We start from the raw sequence: 24,494 nt of genomic DNA on the forward strand, positions 1-24,494 counted from the left end.
CCCGCCCGCCCGCCCGCTTCCCCGGCCTGGCCTTGCGCCCCACCCTGAGGCTCCGGCTAGGCCCGGTCCGGCCTACCTGCGCTGCCCGGCTTGTGCCCCGCCCGCCGGCCCGCTAACCCGCTCGTTCTCCCGGTGGCAATCGGGCTCCGGCCTCGCCCTCCCTTCGACACTCTCTCTGCCACTTCCGTCCCCGGAACGTCCCCCACCCGCGGGCGGCGCCCTGGGCCCGCGCTCTATGGTTGCGGGGACAGCAGGAAGCTGCTCTGGCCCCAGCTCTCGATGCTCGGGAGCCGGCCTTAGACTGGCGGCCCCTCCCCGGCAGGAAGCAAGGGTGCGGCACAATCCGGAGAAAGCGCTCGAACTGTGCCCGAGTTCCCTTTTAGTCTCTAACCCTTCCCTTTTACAGCCGGGGGCTAAGGCGGAGCCCGTCCCCCGGAATGCCCGCCCTCAGGGTGTGAGGAAGCAGCAGGGACGTCCCCTCTATTTGCATAGCTCCCGGTACGTGGCGCGCAGCTGCTAGGCCACTTCCGCGTCAGAGGGAACTCCAAGTCCCGGAATGCCTCGTGGGTAGCGCGTCACTTCCGTAGTGTTGGAAGTTGCGGAGAAATCAGCCTAGGGGGCTGGTGCGGTTTGAGGACGACTGGTTCAGGGTTGCGGATAGGTGGTGGGGTGAGCTTCTTTGTTTCTGCCCACGCTTCCCGTTTATCTCCGGCATGGAACTGGCGTTGGACTTGGGTGACCAGGACCTGCTGGACTTCCTGCTAGAGGAAAGCGGAGATTTGGGGGCTGAGCAGCCGCTTTCCGAGGTGGGTGGGGGCTGTGAGACCAGGAGGCGCGGGGTTGGGCGGACCGCGTTCATGAGGCAGTGGGTAGTAATATGTCAAGGCTTGTTAAAATTTGAACCCTGTGCAGGCGCTGAGTGAATGGGAGACAGAGGATTTACTGGATTCCCTGTTGAGTCCCCCAACATCGTTGAACGTCCTTAGCTCCTCTGATTCCTGTCTTGTTCACCATGATCACACCTACTCTCTCTCACAACATGTCTCCATAGATCTAGGTGAGTCTGAAATAAGTGAAGTTTGGGGGAAGGAGAGGACTCGTGAGCCTGGCTATTTATACTTTTCCTTTTGCAGATGGTGGTAACTATGGAAAAGAGGGGGCGCAGACGACTCCACTGCGTGTGGAGGAGCCGGCAGAGCAGGTACTTATTTATGGCGGGATTATTCCCACATTGGACGGGTGGGGGCGGATTTCCCTTTCCTTTCTGACATCCCTTTACAACTCTGCTGCCCACCTCCTGGTAACCCCAGGAAATTGCTAGGCTGATACTGACAGATGAGGAGAAGAGGCTGTTGGAGAAGGAGGGGCTTACGCTGCATGGGACACTTCCTCTTACTAAGGTAAGACTCCCATTGGTGGGAAAGCTGGAGGAGGTTTGTGAGTCCCAAGTACCCACTTCTGTTAATTTTATATCAGGAAGGACTTAGGTTAGAAAACTTAGCAAATTTGTTCTAATAGGAAGCTGGAACATATCATTATGGTGAATGCAGAGGCAGATCCTAGTTTTGTGGGGCTTATACACATTTTTGGTATCCTCTTTAAGAAAGAAGAATTCAAAATCATCAGTGCAGCATTAGTATAGGGACTTGGAAAGGACTGTGCAAGCAAAGGGCCTTGATGCTTAGATTTCACTGGCCTCATGGTAATCCACGTATAGTTGAATGGTAGAATTAAGTTTTAGAATTCATCAAGGCTGGACTAAGTAGTATAGCAAGAGTAATTGTAAAATCCCAAGTTTTAAGTTTCACGCAATGAGTGGCAGCTTTACAAGCATGGTATTGTGGTACTGTTGTGAAATCAACAGTACAGAAAAGTTGAGAGAATTTTAATTTCTTAAAAAATACAAGATGAGTTAGCAGTTTGAGATGACTAAGAAAGCGAGTGGGGTTTAAAGGCTGTATCAATGCAGGTGTTGCCTCTAGAAGGGCAGTGACCATCTTACTCTCCTTTATACTGGCCAGAGCACATCTTAGTGTCTAGTTTTGAACCCAGATCTTTGACAGATATTAAGAGGATGCAGTCCATCCCGAGGAAAGAAGATAAGGTGAGGAGTCGAAATTTTTGCCCAGATTTTTTAACTCTGAAGACATGTTAAGTGCCTTAAAATAGTTAAAGACTGTTCATTCCATTTGGCCTCAGAGATAGGTACTAGGTAAGTCCAATTGATAGAAATCATAGAAGCATACGTTGGCTCAGGATAAGGAAGATTTTTTTTTAAAGATTTATTTACTTTAATGAGAGATTGTGCTTGTGTACACAAGCAGGGCAGGGTTGGGGGTGGGGGCAGAGGGAGAGGGAGAGAGGAGGAGAATCTCAAGCAGACTCCCCGCTGAGCACGATCCGATGACCCTGAGATCATGACCTGGGCTGAAATCAAGAGTCAGACTCCCAACCTACTGAGCCACCCGGGTGCCCCGTTTTTTTGTTTGTTTTAATTAATAAAATTGTTAAAGATGGTCTGCTCGTGAGGACATTAACCCCTGGCCTTCAGAGGCATTGAGAGAGAAGCCAAGTGCCTATTGGTCAGGGAAGCTGTAGAAAGGATTCCTGCATTGAGAAGATTGAATTTAGTTGCCTTCCAACTATTTGATCCAATGTTCCTCTGATGAGACCTCTTTTCCACCTTCTCTTAGATGGAAGAGCAAGTTCTGACACGAGTGCGGAGGAAGATTAGAAACAAAAAGTCTGCTCAAGAGAGCCGCAGGAAGAAGAAGGTGTATTTGGGAGGTTTAGAGAGCAGGTACAAAAGGGAGAGGGACCGGGGTCGGGGGTGGGGGCGGGGATGCAGAGGTAGTTGGAAGTGTTTGGTTTTGAAGGGGCGATACAGGCCGTATCACCATATCCTGTTATTCCCCCAGGGTCTTGAAATACACTGCCCAGAATCTGGAGCTACAGAACAAAGTACAGCTCCTGGAGGAACAGAATTTGTAAGTAACTCTAACATCAGTCCCTTCTCCCTGCTGTTTTATGCTGTCTCACTCTTTCCCCTGCTCCACACTGGGCAGCTCCCACATGCAAGGTCTGGTGCTTGGCCTTTAGTGGATCTGATTCCAAGAAGCTCACAGTAATGGGGAACAAATTCAGAAGTAACTAAGTAAGTTAAATATTAAGAAAGAGGAGGGATCAAGAAAGACCCCATGGGGCAGATGACAGTTGATAGTAACAGGTTTCTGGGGCGGGGATCAGGGTAGGGAGCACTCTAGGCAGAAAGAACACAGCATAGTACAGTCTGGCTGGAACCTTAACGTAGGTGAGTTGAGTCAGAAAGAGAACATTGAATGCCTGTGAGGATTATGTTCATAGCTGATCAGGCATATCTGCAAAGGAGTTTAAATCAGGTCAGGACAGAAAGGTGTTTATTTTAATGAGGAACTTTAGGCAATTTGTCCACAGAGAGGTAGAATCCATTTAAAAATAGGACGAAAAGCAAGAGATAATTCAGTGCACAGATAGAGGGGTGGCCATAACATTGTATCTCAGGGTGCCAGGCCAGGGGCTGCTCACTGTCCCCCCTCTTCTTTTAGGTCCCTTCTGGACCAGCTGAGGAGACTCCAGGCCATGGTCATTCAGATATCGAACAAAACAAGCAGCAGCAGCACCTGTGTCTTGGTGAGCATGGTGACAGAAGGAGAAATCCTTTTCTCAGGTGGCAGGGACAGGGCTGCAACCTAGAACCCTTCTTCATTTTCTTTTTCCTGTTCTCCAGGTCCTACTTTTCTCGTTCTGTCTGCTCATCGTACCTGCTATGTATTCCTCTGACACAAGGGGGAGCCTGCCAGCTGAGCAGGGAGGTGAGAGGCTTGAGAAGACCATTAAGGAAGCGGGGGAGGGGCAGGGGGCAGCCTGGCCAGTTCTTGAAGAGTCTTTGTTTCCTTAGTGTTGTCCCGCCAGCTTCGTGCCCTCCCCAGTGAGGACCCTCACCAGCTGGAGCTGCCTGCCCTGCAGTCAGAGGTACCCAAGGACAGCTCAGACCAGGAGCTCCAGGCTCCCAGCAACTCTTGCTGCCTGCTCTACCACATGCCCCAGGCTCCTGGTGCTGAGCCTCCCCTGAAGTTGCCACTTCCTGTCCTTTCCTCAAAGCCTCCCTGCGCAGGTCCCATCCTTCCCCTGCATGCAAATTTCACAAGAGATGGGGGATGGCTCCCTACTCACAGCCCCACATCTGTTATCTTACAGGGCAGATATTCAGGCTAGATGAGAGGTTGGGGGGCTAAGCCAGAGCCTGGGGTTCCTAGTCTGTGTCTAAATGAAAGGAATGAGAGAGGCTACTCTGAGCTGTGTCAGGAAGCCTGAGAGGTCAAACACACCACACTTAACTGGCTTTCTGGGTCTTTTATTTGTACCCATGTAAATCTACCACCCCACGAATGGGCCTGGGGTAATCAACTAACCTCCTTGTACATTTCATGCAGTGAGGGGATTGGGTGAGGAGAGAAATAAATAAGTGATTCTGATGCTTGGGTCACCTTCAACCCCTCTTTACTGGCGCGAGTGGGTGGGGAGAAGGGAAGGGGCATGATTGTCTTGGTGGCTCAGGGTTGCAGGAGACTGGGGGGGAGGGGGGAGTGGTGAAGAGGAAAGGCCAGGCTGGAGGCCAGGCTGTTTCAGGCTCCCTCCCACAGTTCAGAGGGCTCACTTTGGGTTTGCCATGGCTTCCTTTGGTCCAAGGTTAGGCCCTGTGCTCAGTCCTGTGCCCTGCTCGACTACCGGCTTAGAGGCCTTTTTATGCTGTTGCTGCTGCAGGGCCAGCTGCATGGCCCAGATGCTCAGTGGCCGCATGTAGGCCAGCGAGCGGAACACCCGCTGCTGGCAGTATGCTTCAGGGGTCTGGAAGGCCAGGCCCAGACGCTCCCACACGGTTCGGTAGCAGCCTTCAGCTGTCTGGAAGCCTTCCCAAGTCAGGCCCTGTAGGAAGACATGTCAGTCACATTACTTGGCAATCCCTGAATAGCTACTTCAGCTGGACAGATAGAGACAATAGGGTCTCTGCCCTCAGGGAGTTCCCAGCTAGTGGTAGAAATAAACTTGACCCATAGAAGCCTGAAGGCAGGAAATGGAAGGCATGCCAGGGAAAAGGGAGAGGCTTTCCAGATGGGTAGGGCCCTACAGAAGTTTGATGGCTGAGGAAGTTTGCCAGCCCAAGGTACAGATGGTGGAGAGATGGAAAGGGGGTGCATTACCTCCTGGATCATGGTGGCTGCCAAGCCATAGACCACACCCACCCAGACTTCATCAGACTGGATACTGGATCTGTCGGGGACACCATGGGGCTGCATGCCATTCACAGCCCCCATGGCTCCTCCTGCAAAGGCCTGGACATTGAACTCGAAGATAGTCTGGAGGGCACAGACCACGTGAGGGGTAGGAAATACCTAGGGGGCAAAGGCAGAATCACGGTTTTTTTAAATTTGCTTCCCGCCTCCAGGAAAAGCCCACCTTTCTCTCCGGCTCCTCCTCCTAGTCTTTCTCACCTCAGTGTCTCCTTCTCCTAGACCACTGGCCCTCAGGAACCACTGGCCAGCACACTGGTCAGACATGATGCTACAGGACTGAGGCTGAGGGCTGCAGTCGTAGTTGTAATAGCGGCCTGGGGTAGAGGAAGACAAAATAAGGTTCCTTGTGTCCCCGGAGCTGCGTTAAGGCTCCTTAGGATCCTCCAACTCACCATTCCACAGCAGTCTCTCATAGGCTTCTCGGCCCCGTCTAAGGATGGAAGAAAACTTATCCTGGACGTCCTGTGCCCCACACAGAACAGCCATCTGGACCATCACAGCCACAGCTGCCAGCCACAGTCCTCCACAGTAAGCACTGATCAGGGACATGGGTTTGGGGGTCAGACTGGCGGCTCCAGCCACTCCCATGCAATGTAACAAGCAATGAGTCATTCTTCCCTGAGCCCGCAATTCCTTGGTGCCCAGTTCCCCACCTCAGGTACCCTGGAAATCCCTACTCCCCAACCTGGGGCCTGTGGTGATCCATCCATCGTAGGTCTGGTCTGCATAGCCTCCATTCTCAATGAGTCCATCTTGGTCCTTGTCAAACTTCATTTCGGACTCCATCACAGCCTAGAGAGGGACCAAGACACTGAAGACCTAGACAGATGCTAGAGAAAGACAACAATAGCCAGCTGGGCTTTCCCCAGACACTAGTCATGCCCTTGGCACACTGGCCACTGCACGTGCATGTCTTACCAGACACACAGGCCACATGTCTCTCAGGAAGCCCTGGTCACCCGTCAGGTAATAGTCTCGATAAACCTGCAGCACAAACTTCAAGTTTAGGTCCTTCCAGTCAGCGGTATCGTGGACCACATATGCGTTGACTCGGAGCCATGGCTCGTCATCTGTGGGAGGGGAGGAAACCTGACTGATTTGCATTGGTGGGTAGAGTAGAGGGTGCAGAAGTTGAGGGAGGGAAGCGAACTCTGGGGTGGAGGAACTTTTACCTGGGTCCCCAATATCATGGGGTATGACGTTCCTCCTTTTCACAGGTGCCATTACCCCACTCATCAGGTACTGTCGCCGTGTCAGGTCCTCCCTGAGTGTAGCCAGAGCTGGGGAGCAGACACACAAGTGGGGGGGGGGCAGGGAATGGGCAGACTTGAGGTGGGGCTCAGAACTGTGTTTATGACCCTAGAGGGGAACCGGTAAGCAGAATGCAGATATGTTGGGTGGAAAGGAGGGTGGAGACAACCGGAGGGATGACAAAGATTCAAGGGTGTGGGGGGCTAAGAGGCCAGAAGGGGCACAAAAGGGACCCTCACCCATGTCGTATTGCAGACTGAGCTCGAGTTTGGGCCAGAGCATGACGAGGGCAAAGGAAGCGTAAAAGTGGACGTCATATGTGTTGTACATGCGATATTCCTGGCCTGGAGGAAGGAGGAAAGACGCACTTGCTGGAATTCCCGCTTCCCCTTCAATTCCCCTCCCTAGCTTGTCCTGGAGTTGGGGATGGGGCACTGGCTTACTCCAGACCTGCCACTTACCCCTCATCCTAACCAATCCCCCGGGGTAGGCAAAACCCACCATCCTGCCTTGTGGTAGGGCACTAACTGGCCTCATGGATATGGCCGGCCATACTGCAGCCTGCCCGCAGCCCATACCTTCAAGGTAGCCAAATCGACCATATTCCCGGAGGATGGGGCGGAGCTGACACATGCTCCCCACCAGCTCCTCTGGTAGGGAGTCCTCTGGAACTTCCAGCCATACTGTGCCTCCATCAGCCAGGAAGTATAGTTCATTGAACAGCGCAGATTTGTACCAGGCAGGCAAGGATCTGGGGAGTCAGGAGGAGGGAATGGTCTAATGAGTGGACTTCCTGGGAAGGGAAGGATTCTGGAGTTCCGCAGAGCAGGGGGCACCAAATGAATCCCAGCCCAACTCTGCTGACTGTGGTGGGTGGAAACTGAACCAGGGTATCCCAACTGGAGTGTGAGTGCCCGGGAGAAAGGCAAGAGATTGGCCCCATTGGCACCTGTCGTCCAATATTGGGCTCTGCCAAGCTGAGATCTTCTCTTCCCAGTCTACATATCGGCACAGGGCATAGTGGCTAAGGGCGGGTGCTGCATTACCATCACGGCCAAAGAACCTCGTGTACCGCCTGGAATGGAAAGAAAGGGGAAGAATGAGAACTCGGGTTCCAGGTCAGAGCTCCAGTACCTTGGATCCTTGTACTCTCTTGGTCCCTTCACCTGTAGTAGACCTGGCCCTTAGCTCCAAACATGATTCTGGGCATATCCCAAGCCAGTGAGAACTCCAGGCGGCACTGGCCTCGAGGTGGTAGCTTGCCTGTAACACACACAGCCCCAGCGATGCCTACTCCTTTCTGCGAGGGGGTGCTTTGGCCTGAGAGAAGCACAAGAGAAATCGGCATAGGCACCCCCTTCAGCCCCAGGGATCCCTAATATGGGAAAATAAGGCCTATTCGTTACCAGGTCTCTCACCCCTCCTCCCAAGACGGGGACAACCTCTCTTCCCACCACCTCCCTATCAAATCCCCCCATCACCAGCAGGGGAGTCCAGCTGTCCATCTTGAAGTAGATCTTGCCACACCTGCTGCCCAGTGCTGTCAGGGTCAAAGGCTGTGATGTGGGTTACCGTGGTATCCGCCTGTTAAGGGGCCAAAGACTCTGAGGGGAAGCTCCACAAGAATGCTGGCTTTGGACTAACTCTCCAGTTCCCATTATAATTCCCACCTCCAAGTTCCAGAGGCTTAAGGGCTGTCGTGAGGATGGGACTCAGGAATTGAGGAAATGAAGAGACAGTGGTGGGATGGGGTACACTCAGGGGCCAGGTTGAGGGGTTTGGGGACTAAGGTCTAGGGTAGACTCTAACGTACCGTGAGTCGTGCGGCCACAGCCATCGTGTAGGGATTTGGAAGGGTTGGATGATGCAGCAGCAGCCCCTGTACCGTCTCCCCATCACGCTCCAGACAGAAGGGCTCATTCCACAATCCCCCTGGGGCATCATCTCCGACCCCCAGTCCATTCCGCATGGAGAACATGATGGACACGTCCAGGGCTTCGTCCCCTTCATTTTCCACATCCCACACAAAGACTCCTACAGGCAGGCTGCTGTCCTGGGAGCAAAAGATCAGACTCAGATGGTCCCAGTGCATCCCCTCCTGGCCCCACTCCTCTGCACCGAGGACCTGGCTCAAATACTATCCCCTGCCCCCAGTAGACTCTCTCTAGTTTCCACTTGCATCCCCCATACTCCCAGGCAGGCTGTCTTACCACTGAGTGGAGGTCCTGGGAAACCAGCATGATGTCATGTTCCAGTCCCCTCTCTTTCACAGATTGTGGAATTTACAGCAGAGACAGATCTCAGGGAAGGGAGGGCAATGGAGGAAACACAGTGGGAGCCTCACCTGGTAGTCATGGGGCAAGATGGGTGTGATCTGGCGACAGGTGAGGGTGACATTCTGGCCAGGAAGCTGATAGACAGTCCAGGCTCGGGGATAGAGGGCGTGGTAGAATGCAAAGTACCCACACAGGCCCCAGTTCCAGCTGCGCAGGACACTTGGGCGCTCCAGGGACAGGACTTGCTGGTACACAGTCTTCCCTTCCCGACGCAAGCACACTGTAAACTAAACCATGAAGGCAGATAGGCTGGGATGGGGCAACCACAAGCACCTCAAACTCGTCTCCCCTCCCCTTTCTGAGCCTACAGGGGTTATCATTGCACCACAGCCTCACGCATCCGCCAGGCCCCTCTCCCACACTGTGAGTCACCACCAGGTCCTACCTCCTCCTCCCCTCTCCCCGGCTTCCTCTCCCTTCTTACTATGGTGGTCTTCGTGCCCTCACCATTTCTGTGTTTATGCTCTGCTTCTTCCCATCTGGTATCAGAGTGATCTTTCTTACAGACAAATCAAGATATGCTAGTCTGTGTTTATGTTTCAGTGACTCCCCGTGGCCCTCAGGCTAAAGTCGAAATTCTTCTACCTGGCTTTCAAGGCCCTTTTTGATCTGGCCTTTCCCTGGCCATCAGACTCATTACCTGTTCAAGCACTTATACTCTGGTCATGTCAAATACTCACTGTTCCTTGAACACACTACATTTCCTCCTCCATGCCTTTGCTCCTGCTCATTCTCCATCTGGTGAAACCTCTCATCCTTCAAAGCCTAGGTCAAATGCCATCTCCTCTCCTCAAGCAGTGAGTCATTGTCCTGGATGTCCCCCTACCTCTCTAGTCTAGCATGTTATAATGTTTTTGTTTACATTCTGACTCCCTGACTGCTCTATGGGTTCACTGAGGGCAGGGCCCTCTCCAGTTCACTGAGGTCCCACCCCCTTCTCCACTACGACTCTACCACCAGAGACAGGCACAGTTGGCATGTGTAGGGAGAGAATGGGCAAAGTCTAGAGCAGTGTCCCTTTTTTCTCAGTATACTATCTATCCCTCTCATTTTGGTTCTTATGTGGTCTCACAGTCTCCGTTTTCTCAAAGTCCTGTTCCCCTAATAAAAATTTAAGCTTCTGGAGGATAGGGGCTATAAGGGGTTAATATCTCTTCCCTTGCTTCAAAGTATGCCCGATATTTTTAATGTATGTATACAATAATTTTTTATGTTGTCGGAATGGTAGAGAATGATTAAGACCGTGGGTCTTAACCACAGCAAGAGCTGGTTCTGAATCCCAACTCGCTTCCATTTGCCAACCACATGACCTTGGGCGTGTTACTAAATCTCTTTGGATCTTCGTTTCCTCATCTATAAAATGGGCATAATAATGGTACTTACCTTGTAGGACTGTCTTTAAATACTAAATATCATACAAAATGCATAGCACAATCTCTAGCACATGTTAAGCATGCAATAATTACTTTAACTCTAGAGTCATGATTCTGGAAGGCACTTCCCCTCAGGATACCTAATGGATGAGCCAGAGAGGAAGCTTCGGGCACTGGGCAGGGCTGGTAAACCTGAACTAGGATTGTCATTAATTGGACTCAAGGTCTGCTAGTCATTTTTTTCTTTGAAGATGAGCTGAAAGCTGGAGGCATCCCTCAGACAGGAAATGGGAATGTGGTGGACAGCTCCACCTGTGAGGTCGCTGAAGAGATATGACGAAAGGTAGACCACATGACTCTGGCAATTGAAGGCCCAGATGTGATGAAGGAACAGAGGGAAAAGAAGTGAAGCTTCGGAAAAGGGAAAAGGCTAGAGAGCTATGCCTGGGAGAGGAGGGGCTTCCCAGGCTCTCAGCCAGGGAGACCTCTGGAGGAGTGATCACCAGCAGAGGAGCTGACCTCTAACTGAAGGCCGGCAAATTAGAGTGAACAGTGGGTGTTCTACACACCTTTTCCCCCCATACACTTATAGACTTTTGGGTTTGTCTTCCCTTCTGGTCCTACTACATATTCTTTCAACCAGGTTAAGTGATCTGGGAATTCCCTGCACCCTCTGTGGCTGGGTACTGGCTGAGCTAGTGGACCTGGGGCAGTGAGGGACATAAGAAACATTTACTAGAGAAACGGAGGGCACGGGGGTGCTGGGGCTGGTTATGCTTTTAAGAAACGTGTGCTCTTATAGTAGCTCATTCCTAGTACATCCTAGCACAAGGCTGGGCACATGGAAAGCATCCTGAAAATACTTAGTGAAGTGAACCATGTGCACATGTGCACATCTAACTTGCACATCCTACATAGGCTAAGAGCTTCTTCCTGACCTGGGGTATTGTTCTGGACCTCTCTTCCCCGTCCTGGTTCTTACTTGGTCAGCGATGACTGTCCGGTGCTGGTACATTCCAGGATTAAGCTGCCAACGGCAGAACTGGCCTCTCCAGCCTCGGGTGATAGTGCCTCCGCCGATGCCACCCAAAGGACAACCTAGAGGTAGAATCAGGATGGTTAGTGGGGCATGGGAAGAGGAAAAGAAGCCCATTTCTTACTTTCTAGACTATAAAGAGGAGTTCCTCTAAAAACCACGGGAATATCCAATCAATACGTGCACACTTTAAACTTACACGATGTTTTGTGTCAATTATAGCTCTATAAAGCTGGGGAAAGAAAACCCCAGGGGATGGGGTAGTGCACTGTGTTTAAGCTGGAAGCCTCTTTGCCTAGCTCTGCAGTAGACCCAGAGGCTGGGCCCTCTCTGTGCAGAGCAGAGCTGGGGTGAGGCTCACCATAGATCTGTCTCAGGGGTACACAATTGATGAGGTCAATGAAAGGTGTCTTCTTCTCCACCTGGGTCTTCCGGTACCACCACTGCAGGTACCTGAGGAGCAAGAGGCAGTGTGAGTGGAAGGGGCAGGGGATGGTACCTCTTGGGCGACAGTCACCTGCCTCTCTCCAGCCAGCCAGTTGTAACTTCCCATTAAATGGGTCTGCAGAGGACCCATTCCCTTCACTTCCAAATCTCTCCTCCTCTCCATTTCTCAACAGGTCAAAGCCCTCTCCTCTTCCCAGTCACTCCAGCTCGCAGCACGGCACTGTCTTTGTTTCTCCTCTCACAGGAGCTTTCTGACCTTGCCTCACCACTAACTCCACTACCACTGCTTGAGTTTAGCCTAGGAGCTTTTGTTTGAGGTGCTTAAAGGGCCAGTTTTGGTTTCCCAACTACACCCCCTCCCCCCAAAAGGCACAGTCTACCGGGATAACTTTCTTCTTTTTAAAATGATTATTTTTCTTCCTGATTGTGAAAGGTGAAAATCTGTAAAATATACCAGATGGAAGGGAAAAAAATCCCACCCATAGACAGTCTTTACATTTTGGGGCATATCCTTTTAAGTCTTTTTAAAAAGTTCAGCATTTAAACTGTAAGCTTTCTGAGTCTGCTGTCTCATAATATCCTCATAAAGCCTTAAAAAAAATCCCTACATTTTCCTGGTCTTGTCACAGCTCTGTGTCCAATAGGCAAATGATTCTGTTTGGGATTCAAGGCTCTGACATCTGTTTCAGCCTAACTTCTAATCTTAAATCCTACAAATCCTCATTCAGAGTGGGTCCTCACTAAGCAACACTTGCCCCACCGGACTCTCCCAATTCCACTGCCCTCCCTACCCAGCTACTTTATACCCATTGTTCAAGCATACCACTTGTAACCACGTCATTGGGTAAGTAACTCCTCCGAGCCTCAGTTTCCTCATCTACAAGATGGGGTACCTCCTGTCCTACCTACTTCATGGAATGGCTGAAAGAGCAAATGGCATAATAGATAGGAAAGCCATCAAGTGGAATATGTGTGTCAGGTATGATCGTACCTGTAAATACACTATCTGAACTCCCAATCAGACACTGTTTTGTTATTTCTAAGTGTTCCTCATATGAGTCTGACATACTTTTAAATTCCTTGGGGAAAGGGATATTGACGATGACTGGTTGATTATCCCCAGCTTCAAGGACAGGCAGGGGACGTGGTCTGCAGTTGGTAAATACTTGCTGAATTTACCAATGATTGTACAAGCAAGGGGAGGAGAAATGTGATTACAGAATAGGAAGGGTAGATTCTGGGAGTAGGGGGAGGAGGGGGGAAGGCAAGGGATGAGAGGTTGGGAAGGTACAAGATGTTCTCTGCTGTTTTAGAGTAAACTGGACTTTGCAATTAGAGGCCAGAAAGAATGGGGGAAGGGGGGGAGGGTGCAGCAGGGATTAGGGCAGTGAGGGAGCAATGCAAGATACAGAGATAGGCAGAACAAAGGAGCATCTGCCATAGAACAAGCACTCAATAAATACTTATTGAATGAATGGACTCTAGCTGGAAGGGAGAGCAATCAAAATTGAGTTCTTCCCACAATGAGGCCAAGAGAAAGCTGGCTTGCTGCAACTCCTGATTAGAGTACCCCCAGTCTGGTTTCCTCTTAGGGTTCATCTCTCATTCTCTTAGCAGCTGGCCATTCCTGACCTATTTGGCCTCCTCCATAATGTCAGCCCCAATTTAAGAATTGTCATTCAGAATTGTTCCTTGTCTCACCCCTGCTTTCTCCTCAATGCAGGACCGCATCCTGTTATAAAAGCCCTGTGTTGGTGATCTCCACCCTATCCTGGCATGTGGAGCCAAGGTCCAGGGGGCTGAGCATAGCTTCAGACCTCTGACTCAGCTCATACTTAGGGACCGAGGGGCTAGCATGCCCACCTGTTCTTGATCTCAGTGTCCCTACCACATGTACTCCAGGGTGCTTCTCTCGGCACTCTAGCCCTCGATCTTATTTTAGCCCAGAAGCTTTGGGGGTCAAAGTTAGGCTGAGTCAGTTTCTGAAGTAGCCTGGATGGATGATTGTTCTCTGGTACAGGCCACCCACAGGATCTAGCAAAGGAGCCAGATACCCAGGCAGCGCCAGGCCCTTCCCACTGCTTCGAGCTGAGGTTAGGTAAATGGGCTACCCAACCCAGCCCTACAGCACTGACTGAGACGGATCCCCTGGTTTAGAGGCTGTTAGGGCTGGGTTTTCCAACCTTTATGCTTCCATCCCCAGCTGTGTTTACAGTGTGGGTTGACTCAGGATGACCTCAGGGTGATGCTTTCTGTCCTCATATCCACCTGTTCCTGTTAATAGGTCACAGATCCTCATCACTAGCTTTTGAACTCAGAGGGGATCGGTAGGGATCTAAAGGAGTTCTACAGCTCAGGGTAAGCACTTGGGGGTGTCCATAACCCTTGGGGGAAAGGGCTCAGCGCAGGCTCTGGAAGACTATATTACTGAGAGCTCTGGGGACACTTACGGCAGTGCCTCTCTGGCCAGAGGTCTTCTTTGTTTTTTATATCAGAGACTATCTATCCCAGAATAGTGTGAACATCACCTCTCACACCCTCTCCTTGGGGTGAGAGCAGGCAGGCTGTCACCCACTCCCTGGAGCTAAAACTTGAGGAAAGAAACAACGGAATGTGGTGTGCCTAAATGAGACAAGGAGAGTACCCCAGCTGCTCAGGGGAATCAGGGTTGATAACTTCCTCTCCTGAATAAAACAACATTGTGTCAGTACCCGCAGGAGCCAGACTATCCTTTCCCACCTTGCCACAAAGTATAGCAATTGCCAAAGGTCGGTCTTTGGAAAAGAGGGAGTATGTGAGAGGGAGCGTAAATGGGAAAGGTTGACTACGGGCCCAGATGTTCCTGTTCTTTCCTTCTAGGAACGTAAGTTATTGGGAGGAAGGGGGTTGCAGAGACCCGGTCTCACCCCCCAAAACCACAGGCTTTGAGTATGTTGGGGGTGGGGGACCACTTGCCTGGGACAAAGCACCCACCTGCTTTCTCACCCTTTCTCACCTCTGCTGGAAGTCTTGTGCTGGAACAAAGTGAAACCTAAGGTACTCTAGGCAATGGGATCTACTCACCGCAAGCCCATGCCCAGATGCTTTATCAGGTTGCTTAGGGATATGTTGTTGGCATGAAAGGGTTTCCTCTTCTCTGCAAACTCATGAGCGAGGCAGATGCGCCAGCCAAAGGGAGGAACCTGGTAGCCCTTAGCTTTACCTTCATAAGATGCCATCAGTTGCCCAGAGTCCTCCGGATTGCTGAAGCCCGGCTTACTTTGCCGTCGATTGTCCTCAGGGCTTTGGAAGTCTGTAACCTGCCCAGCCTCAGTGCCTCCAGCATTTTCAGGGCAATAAATCTGTGGATCCCCCTTGGCACACCTCGTCTGCTCCGAGGCTGGGACTCCAGTTCCCATGTTCCCTGGTTCCTGGGTCCCCACGACCTCGATGGTCCTGGGTCCCAAGTCTTTTGGTACAAAATACCTCGCCAGCCAAGTCCAGATGCGGGCAGCTGTGGTGGTTAGGTGTCGTCTCGGAGGGCCGGGCGCTGGGGAAAGCCGAGGTGAGCTAGTGTCTCTGTGGAGCCTGGGAGCTGTTGTTGCAGCGGCGTTGGCGGCGACAGCACTGAAACGGCCTCGGGCTCCCCCTCGGTCGTCTCTCTGGGTCCTGGGAGGGAAGGGTCGGGCCTCGTCGTCATTGGGCCGCGGTGATTAGTTAGCCCGGCCAAAGAGCTACCGAGTCCGCGGAAAGGGGAGGAGCCCCGGGGGCCAGCTCGCAAGGAACCGCCCCCGGGACCGGCCTGGGAGCTCGCGGCAGCCTCAGCCCGGTTGTCGGGCCGTGGCGCCAGGGCCCCCTTGGGTAGGGCGCCGGGTCCCGCCGGTTGGTGTCTCGGTCAGCGTCTGCGCCCAGGTGCCAGCCCGTGGGAAGGTGACCCAAGACGGCGGGACGACCCGCGCCCCTTCCGGTCGGATCAGCGGGGTGTTTCCGGCCGGAAGGCGCTCAGTCCGGAGGGGGGGGCTGAAGGAAGTCCCGCCTCTGTCGCGGACGCCGCCACGCACTTGGCAGGGTCCTGGAGCGGCGGGCAGGTGAGGGCCTGGGTATGCCGAGACCCTGTTTTCGACCGTGCGAGGTGCCCAGGCTAGGGGCACGAGGTGACGGGCGGCCGTGGCCTTGGGCTGGGACCTGGAATCTGAAGGGAGGGGGGCGGCGGCTGGTTTGGAGGTTACGGGGGGGAAAGGGGACTAACTCGGCGCTAAGAGGGGCGGGGGTCTGGAGCCCCGAGCGGCGTCCTCCCCTACTGAGTCAGCTGCCACCCGTACTTATCCACCTCCCGCACCCCGAATCCAGATGCTTCCCTCAGACACCGTGGTGGTGACTGCCCGTCTCCTCTGTCCTAGCCCCTAGGCTCGCCGCAGACGCCCCTCCCTGTCATCGTACTGACCTCTGACTCCCCCTGTTTCCTTCTAGATCTGATTCCGGAGCTGCCATGATTGAAGTGGTAGCGGAGCTGAGCCGAGGTCCTGTGTTTCTGGCGGGGGAGGCGCTGGAGTGTGTAGTGACGGTCACCAACCCCCTGCCTCCCACGGCCACTTCTGCATCCAGGTGAGGATGCAGATACTGAAGAAGGTAGTTCTTCTGGGAGGAAGCCTGGTATCTATAGTGCTAAGCCAGAGCTCAGGTTGTCCTGTAGCGACGCCACCACCTTCTTGCTCATTGTGTTCTCATTGTAGGAAAGAAAGGGCTGTTTAACAGAAGATGTGTTTGACAGAGCCCTCCACACTCCTTTCCTCCCTCCTCCCCCATTCCCACTTTTACCCATAGTATATTTCTCTTTGTTTAATGGATTCTCTTTGGGGTTCTAGATTCCCTGATTCCTAGGACAGCCACCTCACCATGTTCATCTCCTCGGGGCTAGGGAGCTTGGGAGAGTATTTGTGAGGTCAGGAACTCCCCTCTGATGCCTTCTTTTCCTCCTTTCGTAGTGAGGCTCTGGCCTGGGCCAGTGCCCAAATCCACTGCCAGTTCCATGCCAGTGAGAGCCGAGTAGCTCTACCTCCCCCTGACTCCAGTCAGCCAGACGTCCAGCCTGAGAGCCAGACTGTCTTTCTACCACACCGAGGTTAGAGATGGGCATTTACCTTTGGAAGGGGGTGGAGCCATTGTCACCTGAGAGTGAATTTGTTAAATTGTTCTAGTGGGTCCTTCTAGTCCTTGTCATATTGGACATGTGGGGGAATGTAATTGTTACTTTGAGGGTGTAAGACAATAAGAAAAGAGGGCAATGCTTACTGCCCCCACTTGCTGTGCTAGCTTCATCCAGTACTGGACAATGGGGTCATTAAATTGCAGGCTTTTTTTATCTCTTCTAGGTGAGAGAGGTCAGTGTATCCTTTCCACTCCACCAAAAATCCTTTTCTGTGATCTGAGGCTAGATCCTGGAGAGTCCAAATCATGTGAGTGACTGCTTCCTCCCCACCCCTGGATTGCCTTCTAAGCTCCTGGAGGGAGGACTTCTCTGGCTGCCTCTGGCTGCCCTGACTACTACTTCCCAACCAGACTCCTACAGTGAAGTGCTGCCCATAGAGGGACCACCCTCCTTTCGGGGTCAGTCAGTCAAGTATGTCTACAAACTGACCATTGGCTGCCAGCGTGTCAACTCACCCATCACTTTACTCAGGGTTCCTCTGAGGGTTCTTGTACTGACAGGTAAGTAAGGATTTCTGGAGGGAAGGGCTGGGGAGGAGCCAGGGAAGGGCTGGGGAGGAGCCGGGGAAGAGCCAGGGAAGAGCCTCACCATAGCAGAAATGATCTGTAGAGGGCTTGTGAGGGGGGCTGGAGGGAAGCTTCCTGGTCTTAGTAAAGGTGCAAGGAAGTGTGTGTGGGGGGTTCTGGACAATAGGTTAAGAGGGTTCTGGCTCCCATTGCCTTCAGCCTTCACAGGTTGGAGTCTAAAACCCTAACCTCTACTGTCTCTTCCCTCCTAGCACTACCTTTCTGCTCTTTCTCTCTGTAGGTCTTCAAGATGTCCGGTTTCCCCAGGACGAGGCTGTAGCCCCATCTAGTCCATTCTTGGAGGAGGATGAAGGTGGGAAGAAGGATTCATGGCTAGCTGAGCTGGCTGGGGAGCGCCTCATGGCTGCCACATCCTGCCGCAGCCTCCGTGAGACTCCTTTCACAATTGCCCCTCCCACCCCACCCCCCATAGCGTTACAGATTTTCCTAATTGCCACGTACTTCTGAGGATTCACTGATATCCCACAGTTATAAAGAAAAGCCCCACCTTGGCCTCTGGCTCCCAGCCCTACGTACTCTCCAGTGTGGACTCCAGTCTTATAGTGTCTCATTCTCCCCAGATCTATACAATATCAGTGATGGCCGAGGAAAAGTTGGGACATTTGGCATCTTCAAATCTGTATACAGACTCGGCGAGGATGTGGTGGGGACCTTAAACTTAGGGGAAGGAACTGTAGCTTGTTTGCAGGTGAGAAGGAAAGGGGTCTTTGGGGTGCTGGGCCTGGAGGGCTAGGGAGGAAGGAGAAGGGCCTGCATAAAGAGGGGTGGTATACAGAAGTGAATAGTGTGGTCACCCAGGGTCCTTTTGGTAAAACAGCTTGAGGTTGGGTTCAAGCTTCTCATCTAGGGTCTGCACTTCCCAGTGCCTGCTAGCACCCACTTCTCTTCTTGCTCCCAGTTTTCAGTAAGCTTACAGACTGAGGAGCGTGTACAGCCTGAGTACCAGAGGCGCCGCAGGACGGGGGGTGTCCCCTCTGTGTCTCATGTGACTCATGCCCGGCACCAGGAGTCCTGCCTGCATACAACCAGAACCAGCTTCTCGCTCCCCATCCCTCTCAGCTCCACCCCAGGCTTCTGCACAGCCATTGGTGAGATCCTGATCCTTATCGGAGGGGGGAAAGAGACATTCCGTAGAGCATAATGGGTCCTGACTCCTAACAAACCCCTGGCCATATCCACACCCAGCCTCTGACCCTTAACACTTTATCAGACGTTCAGCCTGTTTTCTAGATGTACCGACGCTTAAACTCTTAAGAGCTTTGCAGGTATCCTTCTTTCCCCTACCCACTATTGATCTCTGATTCCCCAGCATGTTTACTTCAGGCTATCAAGTCTTGACTGTCCCACGCTATGGTTATGAGGTGCTTGACCCTGCTATCCTGCTTGTCACGTTTCTAGTTAACAGATTTCTTTAGAGAAACCCTTGATCCTAGCCCTGTGACTTCTCCCCCTCTTCCTGAATACTGTTTTTTTCCTCATTCACTAACCATCCAACATTGGTTTTTACTCCTGGCTTCTAATGCCTCTGCCTTTATCTTTTTTTTCCTCACAGTGTCCCTTAAATGGCGATTGCATTTTGAATTTGTAACATCGCGAGAACCAGGTTTGGTGCTCCTACCTCCCTTGGAACAGCCCGAGCCTGTCACCTGGACAGGGCCTGAGCAAGTGCCCGTAGACACCTTCAGCTGGGACCTCCCCATCAAGGTGCTGCCCACAAGCCCTACCCTGGCCTCATATGCAGCCCCAGGCCCCAGCACCAGCACCATAACCATCTGAAACTGGCTCACCGTGACACTATCTTTCTTCAGGATACTGAGAACTCAGCACCTGGACTCTAGTAGGGCCCTTTTTTCCCACGTGGGGTCCAATGGCACGGACAATGAGAGGCAGGCTTTCAGCTGTAGCATTAATTTATTTATTCAGAATAAATTGGCAGCTGCTAGTGGTTTCCCTGGAAGTGGCAGCAGCAGTGGGCAGTCAGCAGAAGGGTGATCAGTTGAGTTTAGCTGGAGTGGGGAGCAGGAGCCCCAGGAGCAGGGGTGTTAGCTGAGCCCCATTCTGGGTCGGGCCCTCCCCCTTTGCAGGGCAGCCGAGGGTCAGATTTTTGCACCAGGGAGAATTGGCAGGTTCCTGCCTCCTGACGTACCTCACACCCTGCAGGGAAGTCGATGGGATGCTGGGACCTGGGGAACCAAAGGATGGGAAAGGAGTCAGCACAGTGAAGGGCCACCTTTATCCCTGCCCCACACTTCCTCTCTGCCAGCATTCCTCCCATATCTTTAGTGCCCTCCTGGTCCCCCTAACTAAGCTCTCGCTTACCATATATGGATTTTTTCATTTCATAGCAGAAATATTTTCCCTCCAGACCCACCCCCTACATCCCTCACTTTGTAGCCTGCAGCCTTATCTCTCAAACTCTTGTTGGTACCTTCAGGTTCGGCCAGCCTCATACCTCTGTTCTGTTCATTCTCACATCATAGCAATCTGGTTACACCCTGGCCAGCCCTCAGTCACTCATGTCAGAGCCATTCTCTCTGGCCATCTTTGGTCACTCACGTGTCACAGCAGCCCACACCGACAGGATGCAGACAGGTACAATGGAAACAGTCCTTGCGGAGCCAAGACTCACCCAGGGTAAAATATTTCCCTTCATAGTGGCAAGGGGCTAGGGAAGAATAGGAAATGTTAGTGTGTTGGGGAGTGGTGGTGGCAGACAGAATCGCTTGTGGTCTGGAGTGGAGAAAGAAAGTGCGTATCACCCCCATATTTAGTCTCTCCTATTTCCAAGCTGGAGGGAGTCCGGGTATTCCGATAGAGGGTCATCTCTAAGCCCCCCTCATCCCAGCTCTCTCTGTCCTTGTCGTTTCCTGATGCCTCCCCCAGCTTTACCTTGAGCTTGGAAGTAGCACTTGCTGTGGACTCCTGGCTGCTGGAGGAGCAGAAAGATCACCAAGCAGATGATCCCCCAGCTTCCCAGGACCCCCTTCGCCCGTCCAGCCCAGAGCATCCTTAGGGTCATTCCTGCAGCACAGCCCTCGCGATCCCTTCTTGGCCTCTGTTCAGGCTACTCTGGTCTTGTCTCTTTGGCTTTTCTTTGTTTTTCTCCTTGGGTCTTAGTTTCTGTCTTTCTCCCCTGGGCTCCTGTCTCACACCATCTCCGTGCCCTCTGCTCTCACAGGCTTGGGGATGTTTATAAAGTGAGGACCCTGGCCCCCTGCTGAGTAGAGCTGGAAAAGCTGTAACTCTGTTTCCTGAGGTGAGGGCATGAAAACAAGAGGTCTAGCTTTAACAAGCTGTGAGAGCTGATTCATGCCCCGGCACAGCTAGGGGGAGGGAGCTGGCCATGGAAGGGGCACTGGACTGGGCACTTCCCCAGCAAGGAGGTGGGAGGGGTGAGGGCCCCCAGGTGGTCCCCACATCTCTTCCCTGACCTGGAGAGAAGGAAGCATTCCACCCCGCCCCCAACACACACACACACACACACACACACACACACACACACACACACACTCCAGGGGTGTGTGTGCTGGGATCCTTGCCTGGACCGGAGGGAGGCATTTCCTGGGGATGGCTAATCCTGTGCCCCAGCCAAACCAAGGAGCTGCAGTAGGGTGCGACAGCCAGAGGCTCCAGGAGAGCGAACAGGCACCTGGAGTGCAGAATGTTTCTCTCAGACCATAGGGCAGAGTCTCCCGGAAGTATCCTAGAGACAGGGATGCCCCTCAGAGATGGGGAGGGAGGTGTCTCTTTTCCACAGGTATACCGAGGATGCATTGTTCAGTACATCCAAACGTACAGCAGATACAAGATCTTCCCATATCTGGGGATGGCTCTTTCAAAGAGGAACATCTTTTAATGCCCTGATGGTATGAGTCACTCCAGTTTCACAGAGGTACCCCTCTTTTCTCTTGTACATTATGGAATGAGAATTGAGGAATCCTCTGACATCCTCTTTTGGGTTCTCTGCAGGTTCTAGAGACCCCCAAGATGGGCGATTAAGAGCATAGGTTATAGAGTCAGACTGGTTGAATTCAGATCCTGATTCTGCTTAAGACCATGTGACCCTGGGCAAGCTACTTCACCTCTCTAAACCTGATTCCTTATCTTTACATTGGGATAGTAATACTAACTCATAGGGTTGTTAAGAGGCTTTCAATAGGGGAATGCATGTAATGCTGGTAGTACTGTTCCCGGTACATGGCCCTCAGAAAATACTAGCTGCTGTGATTGCTGCAGGAGCTCAGAGACAAAATGGGTACATTCCTTTGTTTGAATCACATTGAGTAGCTCTGCATAGCTGAGGGCTTCTGTTGGGGGCTGCTCTCTCCTACCACAGACTTCTGCCCTTTCCACAGTCATGTTCTACATTGTGCTTACCACTACCAGTCTGAGAAACAGTGTTGCTGATAAACCCACTTTTCCTAGGTCAGTACCCTCATTCTGCCCTGGGAAGAGGTGTCATTTTCTCATCCCTCCAGCTAACTTTGGGACTCCTGCTTTTCACATTAGGATTCTGATCCATTGCTTCCCATCCCCACTCAAGTTCTTCTTTCTGACCACTGTAATGCTGGCCATCTCTTTGCTACTAAGGGCCCCTTTCTTTCAGTTCGCCACACTCCAAAGACCCTATCCGAGCTATTCCCCTCCTATACAGAGGGCCAATCGCTTTGAAATTCCATTTTTCCTTCTAAGTCTCCAGCCCCTTTTACTGCAAGACTGCCATTCCCTGTCACCTAGTGGATCAAATACAACTACTTGCGGCTGACCTTTTTAGAGGGCCACCCTGCCTCATCAGAAACACCATTCAGAAACAATTTCATCCACCCACCTCAGAGTCCCCGTCTTCTTCCAAGTAGATAGCTTACGTGGATGGAGATGCCGACTGTACCACATGTTCCCCCTAGTCAGGTCTGGTACCCTTTCTATTTCAGAGGAGTACCAAGAGAAAAAAGAAAACTCGTGGTTGAAGCAGGGTGATCTAATGTAGGCTGGTGTGTGGGAGGCATGGGCCTGGACTGCTCTCTTGGCTGGAGGAGGTGGATGAGAAGGCCTTTCTAGCACAAGGGCCCAGAAGTCTTGTCAGTGGTCAGTAGCTCTGCTGCTACCTTTCTGGGAAAGGAGGCCCTGCTGACACCTGGGAGTCTGGGACAGTCTTTTGCTCCTGCAACCTGGAGCCAACCCAGTAGGGGGCAGACATGACTGGTAAGCTAGGAAGCTTGAAGGTGGTGATGATGCTGGAAGGCAAAGGGGGCCCGGTGGGGATTGGTGTCTGTGAGGTAATGGGGACAGAAGAGAGAGCGGCCTGTAATGGAAGATGAGGTAGGCATATGGGCAGGAGTAAGGGGGCTTCTGGAAAGAAAGGCTGGGGCTGAGCCAGGAACCCCCTCAGAAGTTGTGGTGTGGTGGGTGTTGGGGAGGTGTTGGTTGAACACACTTGCGTTCCTGCTGGTGTGTGCGCTCAAGTGTGCGTCTCTGTAGCTGTTTGGGAGCCGGAGGCCACGCTTACGGTTGCTGTGTGTGTGTGTGTGCTTGTGTGTTGGGGATGTCAGTGGTTAGGGCCCAATTCTGTGATTCCTGGGGCAGCGGTCGTTGGGGGTGCCAGTTGTGGGGGGCGCGGCCGGGAGGGGCGGTTGGCGCGCACTGCCCGCGCGCGCGGGGACAGAGAAAACATCCGCCGGAGGCCCGGCCGGGCTGCGCTCCAGCGGCGCCGGGCAGGTGCGCGCGGTGAGGAAGTGAGCGCATTCCGGCCCCCCGGCCGCCGGCCCTCCGGTGAGTCACCGCCGACCCCCGCTGCCCGCCGCCGGATAGGAGGGACCGGCCGCGGCGGGGAGATTCGGGTGGCCGGAGCCCCCGAGGGTGGCTGGGGGAGGGGGGAGCCCAGGGAGGGTCACCGAAGCGCTGGGGAGAGAGTTAAGGGGGGAGAGGCCCTACGGGGTCCAGGTCCTGCCTTCACCCCAGGCGCGAAACCTCTCATAGACACCGAATATGGAGCAAGTGACTGAGTGGAGGCCGGCGGGGAACATCCCCTGGGAGAATCTTGTGGGGGCAGAGAGAAGGCCCCAGAGAGCTGGCCGCGGGGAGGGAAAGGGGCCCCAGGGCCAAACGGCAAGTGGGCGAGGTGGTGCGGCCCAGGGAGGGGCGGAGTGCGGGGCTGCGGAGCGAGAGCACGGTGGACTGGACTGGAGTGCTGGAGGACCGCAGCGCCATTGTAGGCCTTGGCGAGCCAGAACCTGTAGATGGAAGGACACTTCCACATCAGGTAGGAAGGTGGAAATGGCCAGACCCCAGAGATAAAGTCTGTCCAGAGGTCTGTGCGCTCGGACAGTGGAGGCTAGATTTTGGGGGTAGCAGGACTTAGGGTTATGTAGGTACCATTGTGGCTAGGTCATTAAAGTCTTTGAAGGCTGGCATGAGGAATTGAGATTTGGCCTCGCAGGTAGAATCGATGGCCTCTGAGCAAGAAGAGGAGTGAGTGACTTAAAGGTGAGGTTATCTGTGTCTAACATTACTGCCTGCCATTCAGTCTTTGCCAAAGAATTAGGCATTGATGTGCTAATTTTAATAGTCATTTAAAATCACATAACCGCATTTATCAAACGATTAAATGTTGACGTTTTAAAAATAGAAAAGTTAAAAAATCTGATTCAATATTTGATTTAGAACCCACAGTGAGGGTATCAAGATTAGTTATATGGCATTGTCATGCTTTTGTGGCCGTTTCCCCTCCTCGACTTGAGTGAATTCTGTGTTTCTAATGCCTCAGTTCTGTATCAGCACAACACATCCCATTTCCCCTTCCCTCATCTTATGGTCTTTATTTTTATCCTTAAACTTTTTTTCTGTGCAGCCCTTTAACCTGTCCTATGAATCCGGAACTGAACCAAGTAAAATCACTGTAGCCTAATGCCCCAGGCCTGGGGCATTAGGCTACAGTGTACAAAGA

General features: G+C 52.6%; 5 protein-coding genes across 9 annotated transcripts in view; 2 read left to right on the forward strand and 3 right to left on the reverse strand.

Moving 5' to 3' along the window:
* TLN1 (talin 1) overlaps positions 1 to 303 on the reverse strand; it is a 31,526-nt gene extending 31,223 nt beyond the window's left edge. For both annotated transcript variants that reach the window (XM_040631582.1, XM_040631580.1), the window contains exon 1: positions 77 to 303. The gene's annotated coding sequence lies outside the window, so the exon portion shown is untranslated. The remainder of the gene's footprint in view (positions 1 to 76) is intronic.
* A 264-nt stretch (positions 304 to 567) lies between these two features.
* CREB3 (cAMP responsive element binding protein 3) lies at positions 568 to 4,514 on the forward strand. The gene is made up of 9 exons (XM_008695191.2): positions 568 to 806; positions 913 to 1,057; positions 1,134 to 1,201; positions 1,311 to 1,400; positions 2,694 to 2,800; positions 2,919 to 2,987; positions 3,585 to 3,669; positions 3,767 to 3,851; positions 3,938 to 4,514. Exons 1-9 carry the CDS (start codon positions 714 to 716, stop codon positions 4,252 to 4,254), a joined length of 1,059 nt encoding a protein of 352 aa, XP_008693413.1. The 5' UTR covers positions 568 to 713; the 3' UTR covers positions 4,255 to 4,514.
* On the reverse strand, positions 4,378 to 15,352 carry GBA2 (glucosylceramidase beta 2). 2 transcript variants are annotated; one of them, XM_008695190.2, is made up of 17 exons: positions 14,840 to 15,352; positions 11,691 to 11,782; positions 11,276 to 11,391; positions 8,929 to 9,147; positions 8,398 to 8,637; positions 8,066 to 8,168; positions 7,751 to 7,904; positions 7,534 to 7,659; positions 7,163 to 7,335; positions 6,824 to 6,928; positions 6,506 to 6,613; positions 6,252 to 6,403; positions 6,019 to 6,125; positions 5,726 to 5,868; positions 5,532 to 5,647; positions 5,241 to 5,432; positions 4,378 to 4,965 (listed from the first exon to the last, which is right to left on the reverse strand). In XM_008695190.2, exons 1-17 carry the CDS (start codon positions 15,172 to 15,174, stop codon positions 4,693 to 4,695), a joined length of 2,754 nt encoding a protein of 917 aa, XP_008693412.2. In that variant the 5' UTR covers positions 15,175 to 15,352; the 3' UTR covers positions 4,378 to 4,692. The 2 variants fall into 2 exon arrangements, with proteins under 2 accessions (XP_008693412.2, XP_040487517.1); XM_040631583.1 differs by lacking the exon at positions 11,691 to 11,782 and having other exon boundaries at positions 14,840 to 14,973.
* A 113-nt stretch (positions 15,353 to 15,465) lies between these two features.
* On the forward strand, positions 15,466 to 19,493 carry RGP1 (RGP1 homolog, RAB6A GEF complex partner 1). Of its 3 annotated transcripts, none has more exons than XM_008695188.2 (9): positions 15,466 to 15,909; positions 16,226 to 16,360; positions 16,741 to 16,877; positions 17,128 to 17,211; positions 17,315 to 17,464; positions 17,772 to 17,918; positions 18,112 to 18,239; positions 18,450 to 18,639; positions 19,104 to 19,493. In XM_008695188.2, exons 2-9 carry the CDS (start codon positions 16,245 to 16,247, stop codon positions 19,325 to 19,327), a joined length of 1,176 nt encoding a protein of 391 aa, XP_008693410.2. In that variant the 5' UTR covers positions 15,466 to 15,909; positions 16,226 to 16,244; the 3' UTR covers positions 19,328 to 19,493. The 3 variants fall into 3 exon arrangements, with proteins under 3 accessions (XP_008693410.2, XP_008693409.2, XP_008693411.2); XM_008695187.2 differs by having other exon boundaries at positions 15,466 to 15,843; XM_008695189.2 differs by having other exon boundaries at positions 15,869 to 15,887.
* A 60-nt stretch (positions 19,494 to 19,553) lies between these two features.
* On the reverse strand, positions 19,554 to 23,252 carry LOC103667089 (microseminoprotein, prostate associated). The gene is made up of 3 exons (XM_008695192.2): positions 20,441 to 23,252; positions 20,108 to 20,216; positions 19,554 to 19,734 (listed from the first exon to the last, which is right to left on the reverse strand). Exons 1-3 carry the CDS (start codon positions 20,568 to 20,570, stop codon positions 19,554 to 19,556), a joined length of 420 nt encoding a protein of 139 aa, XP_008693414.1. The 5' UTR covers positions 20,571 to 23,252.
* Positions 23,253 to 24,494: the final 1,242 nt, after the last annotated feature.

Source organism: Ursus maritimus, unplaced genomic scaffold (genome assembly GCF_017311325.1).
Source record: "Ursus maritimus isolate PB19 unplaced genomic scaffold, ASM1731132v1 scaffold_17, whole genome shotgun sequence".
In the NCBI taxonomy this organism is placed as follows: Eukaryota; Metazoa; Chordata; class Mammalia; order Carnivora; family Ursidae; genus Ursus; species Ursus maritimus.

Excerpts from the sequence above, each read along its gene's own strand:
- RGP1 (XM_008695188.2), top strand. The coding sequence starts at position 16,245 with ATGATTGAAGTGGTAGCGGAGCTGAGCCGAGGTCCTGTGTTTCTGGCG. Across the intron at positions 17,212-17,314 it reads TCCTGGAGAGTCCAAATCAT|ACTCCTACAGTGAAGTGCTG; the intron begins GTGAGTGACTGC and ends CTTCCCAACCAG. Across the intron at positions 18,240-18,449 it reads GAACTGTAGCTTGTTTGCAG|TTTTCAGTAAGCTTACAGAC; the intron begins GTGAGAAGGAAA and ends TCTTGCTCCCAG.
- GBA2 (XM_008695190.2), bottom strand. The coding sequence starts at position 15,174 with ATGGGAACTGGAGTCCCAGCCTCGGAGCAGACGAGGTGTGCCAAGGGG. Across the intron at positions 7,660-7,750 it reads AAGGGCCAGGTCTACTACAG|GCGGTACACGAGGTTCTTTG; the intron begins GTGAAGGGACCA and ends TTTCCATTCCAG. Across the intron at positions 6,929-7,162 it reads TCGATTTGGCTACCTTGAAG|GCCAGGAATATCGCATGTAC; the intron begins GTATGGGCTGCG and ends TCCTTCCTCCAG.
- LOC103667089 (XM_008695192.2), bottom strand. The coding sequence starts at position 20,570 with ATGACCCTAAGGATGCTCTGGGCTGGACGGGCGAAGGGGGTCCTGGGA. Across the intron at positions 20,217-20,440 it reads GTGCTACTTCCAAGCTCAAG|CCCCTTGCCACTATGAAGGG; the intron begins GTAAAGCTGGGG and ends ATTCTTCCCTAG. Across the intron at positions 19,735-20,107 it reads GGTGTGGGCTGCTGTGACAC|GTCCCAGCATCCCATCGACT; the intron begins GTGAGTGACCAA and ends TTGGTTCCCCAG.
- CREB3 (XM_008695191.2), top strand. The coding sequence starts at position 714 with ATGGAACTGGCGTTGGACTTGGGTGACCAGGACCTGCTGGACTTCCTG. Across the intron at positions 1,058-1,133 it reads ACATGTCTCCATAGATCTAG|ATGGTGGTAACTATGGAAAA; the intron begins GTGAGTCTGAAA and ends TTCCTTTTGCAG. Across the intron at positions 3,670-3,766 it reads GCAGCAGCACCTGTGTCTTG|GTCCTACTTTTCTCGTTCTG; the intron begins GTGAGCATGGTG and ends CCTGTTCTCCAG.